This window comes from Triticum aestivum, chromosome 2B (assembly GCF_018294505.1).
Source record: "Triticum aestivum cultivar Chinese Spring chromosome 2B, IWGSC CS RefSeq v2.1, whole genome shotgun sequence".
In the NCBI taxonomy this organism is placed as follows: Eukaryota; Viridiplantae; Streptophyta; class Magnoliopsida; order Poales; family Poaceae; genus Triticum; species Triticum aestivum.
The window spans coordinates 804,388,698-804,397,294 of NC_057798.1; the positions used below are offsets into that span (position 1 = coordinate 804,388,698).

Genomic DNA, 8,597 nt, shown 5'->3' on the forward strand with positions numbered 1-8,597 from the left:
AACCCTTTAGTCCCGGTTGGTGGTATGAACCGGGACTAATGGGCAGCCTTTGGTCCCGGTTCATGCCTCCAACCGGGACCAATAGTGGTGGGCCAGGAGCGAGGACCATTGGTCCCGGTTCGTCCCGCCAACCAGGACCAAAAGGTCCAAACGAACCGGGACCAATGGCCCACGTGGCCCGGCCGGCCCCCGGAACTCACGAACCGGGTCCAATGCCCCCATTGGTCCCGATTCTGGACTGAACCGGGACGAATGGGCTGACCCTGCCTGGACCATTGCCCCCGGTTTGTCCCGCCAATCAGGACCAAAAGGTCCAAACGAACCGGGACCAATGGCCCACGTGGCCCGGCCGGCCCCCGGGACTCACGAACCGGGTCCAATGCCCCCATTGGTCCCGGTTCTGGACTGAACCTTGACGAATGGGCTGGCCCTGCCTGGACCATTGCCCCCCTTTTCTACTAGTAACAATGATCTGAAAGTGAGAAACGAAAAACTTTTAACAGAGGTGGGGACACTAGATCACTTATCACTACTAGGGAAAACCTTATACACAGAACTTTAGCAGTAGCGCGTGCTAAAAAAACACGCTAGTGCAAAGTAGCAGTAGCGCGTTGGCGTAAACAGCGCTACACATACAATTATAGCAGTAGCGCACCTGAAAATAAGAGCGTTACTACTAAAATTACCACTGTTAAGCCGATAGGGTACACATAGTAGTAGCGATCTACTACTATGTAAAAGTCCCTTAAATATATGCTTGTATATGAAAAATTAAGTAGTCCCCGCACAAATTAAGTGCACAAATGTAAAAGTCCCTTATATATATGCTTGTATATGAAAAATTGTACCTAAATACACTCACCATCGCCGGCCAGATTAGACAAAAGTATAACAAACATGTGGGTCGTCATACGAGCCGAGTATAGCTAAGTGAATTGTCTCCGAGAATGAAAAATATCACAAATTGCTACAGATCAACCACATATTTCAGTCATCAACGACTCATCAAGTCATAATTTTGCTCCTCTTTTGCATATTAAATTACTACACAATATAAATACCGCAGCAAAGAGGTAGCATACAACCCTCGTCCTCATACTGCTCAAGACGGAATGGTGGCCTGAAGAACTTCCGCACGCCCTTCTTAAACCAATGCTCTTCACTGTACCGACGATTGAACATGGCAGTGGACAGAAGCCAAACAATGGTAATGAATTCACCACCACTGTTGAGCTGCCTAGCGTGGGAATCCCTACTGCAGTGGTGGGCCGCATAGCATAGCATCTCCACCCACACCCCAAGTAGCACCCGCCGCACCTCCGCCTTACCCCACGCCTCCACCCCCGCCTCGTTCCGTGCCTCAGCCTCCACCTCGCACTGCGCCTCCGCCTCTAATAGCCGAACAACAAGCCCCGCTCCACGGACTAAGGAGGGTGGAGGTCCGAAACGCAGCTCCTCGATTCTTCTGTCTAACTTTTTAATTATTCTGGCCAGGTCTAGGTTCTCCTCCCCTTTATTGTCAATCCGAAACCTTCTTTTGTCCAGCTCATCCCTTCTTCTATCCAGCTCCTCCCTTCTTCTATCAAGCTCCTCTAGCTTTTTCATCATTTTTTTCAGCTCCTCCAGCACCCTCCCTTCATCGTAAGCCCTATCTATTCTGCTCAGCCCCTCCCTTCTTATGTCCAAATCCTCTATTCTTCTATCCAGCTCCTCCCTTCTTTTGTCTAGCTCCTCTAGATTTTTCATTGTCATGTCCAGGTCCCACCCTCCTCTGTAAGCCCTAACTATTCTGTCCAGCCCCTCCCTTCTTCTGTCCAGCACCTCCCTTCTGTTGTCCAGCTCCTCCCTTCTTCTATCCAGCACCTCCAGCTTCTCCCTTGTCGTGCCCACCTCAAACCTTAAATCGTCCAGCTCCTCACTTCTGTTCAGCTCCTCCCAATCTATGTCTAGCTCCTCCCAACTTATGTCCAGCTGCTTTATACCTTTCAGTTCTGCTTCACGTTGCAAAGTCGGCCTTCTTCTGTCCAGCTCCTCCATTCTCCTGTCCAGCTCCTCTAGCTTTTCCATTGTTCTGTTCAGCTCCCCTCGCTCCCTCCCTCCACGGTAATCCCAAACCATTCTCTCCAGCCCCTTCCTTGTTCTATCTAGCTCCTCCCTTCTTCTGTTCAACACCTCCATCTTTTCTCTTGTCCTGGCCACCTCAAACCTTGAATTGAACAGCTCCTCCCTCCTTCTATTAAGCTCCTCCCTCCTTATATCCAGCTCCCCCCTCCTTATATTCAGCTCCTCCCAACTTCTCTCCAACCTCTCCTTTGTACCGTGCAGCTCCGCTTCATATAGCAAATCCAGCCCTATTCTCTCCAGATCCTCACTTTTTTTGTCCAGCTCCTCTAGCTTTTCCATTGTTATGTTCGGCTTCTCCAGCTCCCTCTCTCTACCGTACGCCTTAACCATTCTGTACAGCCCCACCATAGTTCTGTCTAGCCCCTCCCTTCTTCTGTCTAGCTCTTCCCTTCTCCTGTCTAGCACCTCCAGCTTCTCCCTTGTAGTGCCCACCTCTAAAATGCCCACCTCAAACCTTATATTGTCCAGCTCCTCCCTCCTTCTATCCAGCTCCTCCCAACTTCTGTCCAACTCCTCCCTTGTACCGTTCAGTTCCGCTTCACGTTGCAAAGCCGGCCTTGTTCTGTCTAGTTCCTTCCTTCTTCCGTCTAGATCCTCCCTTGTTATGTCCAGATCCTCACTTATTATGACCAACTTCCACTTTGCTTTGAGTAGCTCGCCCATGTCCGTTCTTTTGTCCAGATCCATCATTTTTTTTGTTCTGTCCAGCCCCCACTTTCTGCTAATCCGTTCCCTATCAGAAAAATCAAGCCCCACATATGCTGCTTCAGTATTGGCATACAATCCGTGGCGAACGGGGCTAGGCAGCATGTAGGGACGTTCAACAAGGAGAAATGTCATGTAGTTAGACAATTCCTTGATTGCCTCCACAACATAACCATGCTCTTCCTCACGAGATGACCATGAGAAGAATATTTCAGTGGCAAAGTACCAGGAAATGATTTTTTCATCAAAATCAATGCCCGCGTGTGAGGTGGGATCCTTGAAGAATCCGCTCCATGCATTCAGGGTACACTGACCATTGTAACTCCTCATGATATCCTCTTTTCCTTCACATTTCTCCACCATTCTTTCTACCACTTCCAACACCAACTTCTTAGTGCCATTTGAAATGATAGGTAGGGAGTGGTACACCTTCCATAAATCTTTGCGTCTCAAGCTCTTCACGCAGCCTCCACCCCCGAGAGATGAGTAATGTAACTCCAGGTGTCCAATGGAACCTGACCATCTTCTATTTCTTTCTGCAGTCTTGAAACGCCGCCGAACAGATACGACTATCCTGTGAAGCCGATGCCATCTTCTAGCATGCAACAATGCACATGCCCATGTTGATCCCATTGCCTTCCACACAGCTGTCATCTCTAGGAGGATAGCCCCAGCTATTAAGATGTATGTGACAATGGCATCAACTCTGTTGAAGTCATTTTTTCCAATGCTTGATTGAAATAAGAAGAAAGTGGTGATGCTGGCAACTGATGAAACGGCACGGATGAAGCATCCATACCATGTGAAGACCACCACTGCCTTGGTATATAGGAAATCATACATCAAGGAGAGTTGCATCTCAACCAACTCAAACATTTCACCCTTCTTATAGAATACCTCTATGGCTTCACTCTCGAACGCAGATGGCCAGAACTTATAGTCCACAAACTGAGCCATGCAAATGGGTAGAAGGTCATGAGCCCCCTGCAGAACCCTTTCAATATCAAAATTATCCCCATGGCCCCACCGTGGTCTCTGTCCTTGTTTAGCCTCACTCAACTTCCTGCTGTCAAGGAACTTCCTCATGTTATCCAGGCTGGAAGACTTAAGTGCCCATACTCTCTCCCCATACTTGAGAACACCGCTGACAAATATCAGCGCTGCGCCTGTGACCAAGGTCCAGCTGCCAGCAACATACTTGTAGAGGACATAAGCCACCCCCACCGTCTGCACGATAAAAGAGAGCAGGTGGCGTGGCCAGAGTTGGCTGTCTTCTATGGAGTAGGCGGTGATGTTGTCCTGGCCACCGAGATGCACCAGCAAGAAGGGTGCCCAGAATGCCATGAGCTGTTGGTGCCCGTGGGACTTGCCATAGAAGGACATGTGGCCAAGGATGTATATCGCTATGGAGTCTGCCAGCAGGTATGCCAGCCAGAGGAGAGTCCTTGGGACGATGGAGATGTTCCGCCGTCGCATCCTGGCAAACATGAGCAGGAACACTTGCAGCATGAAGCTAACAAGCACTAGGATTTGGACCTCCCAATCGTTCCATAGGCGCACCACTCCAGCCATCAGTGACCACTGAATTCACACGAGGATAATCATATTACAAACAAATAAGTAGAAGTGCATACATATATTTAATTCAAAAGAAATACACCCCACGGATATAATATTAGAGCCAGCGCATGACAGTTGTTGAATTGGACTAGTAAATTGCCCATATAGGAATGTACATGTATATCAGATTGGCTACCATGATGGTCGTTAGGGAATCTATTTAGAACTAATTAGTGGGAACATACGGTTTCAGCTAATTGATTACTCGTGTGCATACTCCGGGTTTAAAAGTTTTCCTATATCTACACTGTCTGTATGCAGCCAACTTTTTTATATTTTATTTACACTTTTCCTATAGAAAATTATGCATGACAAGTTTCAAAAAATTAAAAAGAAATCATAGCATTAAAATATGTTAGAATATATACGGACTGAAATGAGTAAACCACAGTAAAACATGTCTATATACATCCGATACACAAAAAGTTAAAACATATATTTATGAGCAGAGGGAGTATGTTCTATCAGGGTAACACTTTGAAGTCTTGAGAATTCTACATGATCTAGAGGCTCAAACATCAATTATATCATTTAAATCCTCTCCTACTGTTTAGGGGTCAAAAACAATATACCGCTTAAGTAAAAGTGGCACTCCTTGTGTTGTATCTCATATCATAGGTAGCATAGTGTGCAACAGAGGGTGTGCACATAATCCATAAGTATAAAAGACCACCTAGGCAGTATATCTACTACCCACTCCGTCCCATAATATAAGATTGCAAAACAATCTAATATTATGGGATGGAGGGGTACTTTCTTAAATTTGGTATGTGCAGTTGTTTAGATATACTCCTGTCTAAGTGGTGCAAGCATGAGGGCATAAGTACATATCTAGAACATGCTAAAAAATATGGGCTCACTTCCAACTTCTTTATGTAGCCTAGAAGGGACCATATTCTAATTAGTAGAGAGTATAATCAAAATTCATAAAGAAGCTTATGAAAGGCATTTCCAAATATACTGTTTTTCTTATATAGTTGCAATAATTCTACGGTAATCTAGAGTTCTAGCCAACCTAGTGACACAGTTAATGTTGACCTGCCAAACAAACAACCTAGACAATTTCTTACTGACATTTTAAATCTCTATTAAAGGTAGGTGCAAATGATGACACATGAGAGTGGCATACCACCCTACTACATATTTCTTAGGAACAATCTAATCATGTGAGTCACTTGTGCTTGTCCGATATGCTAAGCTTCAACCAAATTCGGATTAATAAGGGCTCCACTAATAATACATTTTCCCAAGACAGAAATTTCAGGAAGGTATGAGGCATATCCCTTATGTTCTACAATTCTATATTATTAGCACATGCAGAAAATGCCCTACTACTATATTTCAGTATATTTTTTATCCAAGACAAAGGGGACACAGTTTGCTGTTTTGTAAAGCACTGAAATTGCAGCTGATGTAGATCATAAAAACATGTAAAGAGATTCACCTCAATGGCAGAAGACACGAGGGAGATTTATTGCAAAACAGCAGCAGGAGTCCTGAGAAGATAAACTAGTTAAGCAAAATGGAATGACACAAGATTGAATGGTGGCCTGAAGTGCTGGAAGTCACGCTTTGTACGATTTCTTATTTTGCTTTTGGTGCTGCAGAACCTTCGAAAGACAAAACCCATTCTGCTCCAAGCAAGGCATAATTTTAGTTCTGAAAGAAAGGTATATATTCCCCTAAAAAGGAAGCAGGGTATAATTCGTAAATTGCATCACAATCAAGTTCGCAGGACCCAGGTTATACCCTACGGGCCTAGCTTCGGCTTTTCTGATGTTATCTCTGAGATGCATCTTTTACATTGGTAACATATATTTTTGACTCACGCAAGTTTTCTCATCTAGAGAAGCAAAAATAAATAAATTCAGAATGATGATTTATCAGATATTCTGACTTGGGACAGCCGTGTTTTGTTTTCCTCAACACAGAACATGCTATAGCTAAGAAGAGTAAAGTTCATGCATACCTAAAGAACCCGCAGCAGATAATAGATGCCCAATTGCGAATCAGATGGAGCTGCCTTTCCTTCATCCATGAACCCCTTCTCCAAGCAAGCTACTTTATCATTCAGGGCAAGGTACTCGGAGGGCCATCCAACAGGGATTACAGGTGCATCACAGCTTTGAGCATTCACACTGTCAAATGACGTGTTCAACGAGGTTCCTCTCTGTAAGCTTGGCACCTTAAAAATAATGAATGGCACTCCATATAACCTCGTAATCCTCCATTTAATCCTATTACAAGTGTGATTAGAACAAAAAGGCTCAGACAGAGGCTATGAAAAATGAGAAATATTACAGCAAGAATGTGAATTAAAATTCACCGGGGCAAAGTTTCTCAGACCATACCCGGCAAAGGGACAACATTATTTCGTTGGGTCCTGCTATGTACAGAGCCTCCCAAGTGCTTTCATGGATAGGGTGATGAATTCAGGATGATCATCATAAGCTGCTCCCGTGACAAGATCAATGGCAGGATATGCTGCGCATGCACGGCTGCAGACTACTCTTGCAGCCGCCAGAATGAACTGTCCAACACAAAATGATGCAATAGGCTTCTTAGCATCAGAGGACTTGGTAACTAAGTCAAGCACTTTTCATCCATTGCGACGTATTCGGGTGAACGGCCCCCAGGAATTACCAATCCATCATATTCAGCAGCATCAACCTCAGCACATGAATCACTAAGTGCAGAGTTATATTCAGCAGCATCAACCTCAGCAAATGAATCACTAAGTGCAGAGTAATGACATTTCAACTCCAGCGTATGTCTGCAAGTTGTATCCACAAGACAAGATCAGTGCAGAGTTCTTAATTATGGTGGTAAGACTCAAGGTACCATCATACTCATAAAAAGAACCACAAACATGGCTCGTTTTTTACAACTGAGCATTCCACGTAAATAAGATTCCACGCATATTGAAGATTATGTAAGAGAAGCAGAACTGAAGGAAGAATTGTGTTACAATACAAGGACCTCTGAAGCCAAGTATTCATGCAGGAAAATGCCAAGAAAATAAGCTCACGACAGTGTGGAAGATGTGAAAGCCAGAGAAGCAGTTACAAAGATGCAACTGCGGCCATACTTTTTAGCATTGTTCAAGATGTATTGATGAGTAGGAAGTACTACATTTAAATGGCGTGGCGAGCCTTAACATGCCAAAATTGATCAGATACTAGCTGTCAAAAATGATCAAGGCGCCTTACTATGTCAATTGCATATTGGAACTCATATGGACCAGTGCCTAAACAATTGAAACAAGGATCAGACTTCTAAGGTACTCCCTCCGTCCCATAAGTGTCAAAAACGTTCTTATATTATGGGACGGAGGGAGTACATTACACTCCACGGTTCTTTTTGCATTATGACAGAAGCTAGCAAAATCATCCATTTCACAACTGCTAAATTACTTATTTAAGCTTTTGGTTATATTGTATTCTTGACAAAAATAAGTAGATTAACACACAAGAACAACTACTCCCTCCGACCCGTATTAATTTTTGCTGATTTTGTACAACAATTAATATGGATTGGAGGGAGTACTAAGATTCATTCCCAACTCAAGAACAGTCAATCAACATTCCACTCATTTTTTTTTGCTGGATAAAGAAGTATAAAAAGGGGGTTCATATGAGGAGACATAGTGAATTTGTTTTATTTTTCTTATCTTTCTTAGCATATGTCCTTTATGCCCTTATTCATGTGAGGTATAACAACCCCATCTACTGCAATTTATATTCACAATTCTTTTTGGAGGAAAACATAGGTTTCAAGCACTCTTTCAAGACTGAAAAGGCAAAGGAATTTCGTATCTTGATTTGTGCAGCTGATAGAAGAGCAGGTCCAGCTCCTTCCTTTGGCTTTGGGCCATCTTGTAGCTTTTCCTGCGAACAAAGCAAGAAGGCAGAGCCGCCTTCTGCTCTACTGCACTGGCAATCTGGCATCCTTCAAAGCGCCACGGAATATAAGCTCTGTCAATGTTATTTCATTATCTGAGGTCTGAGCTAGAGCTAACCTCAGATGCCTCTTTGGCCTTCCCTTCAACTGCATCCTCACTTTGTGATGTACCATCTGAAAGAACAAGATAGGCTGTAAGGTTGTATGGAACACGAGAAAATGGAGACTGACGTGACAGTGAATTCTTC

General features: G+C 44.1%; 1 protein-coding gene across 1 annotated transcript; it reads right to left on the minus strand.

The window, feature by feature from the left end:
* Positions 1 to 804: 804 nt before the first annotated feature.
* LOC123047570 (uncharacterized) lies at positions 805 to 8,387 on the minus strand. Its single transcript, XM_044471154.1, has 4 exons — positions 6,801 to 8,387; positions 6,419 to 6,686; positions 5,894 to 5,945; positions 805 to 4,410 (listed from the first exon to the last, which is right to left on the minus strand). Exon 4 carries the CDS (start codon positions 4,399 to 4,401, stop codon positions 1,045 to 1,047), a length of 3,357 nt encoding a protein of 1,118 aa, XP_044327089.1. The 5' UTR covers positions 4,402 to 4,410; positions 5,894 to 5,945; positions 6,419 to 6,686; positions 6,801 to 8,387; the 3' UTR covers positions 805 to 1,044.
* Between the last annotated feature and the right edge of the window lie 210 nt (positions 8,388 to 8,597).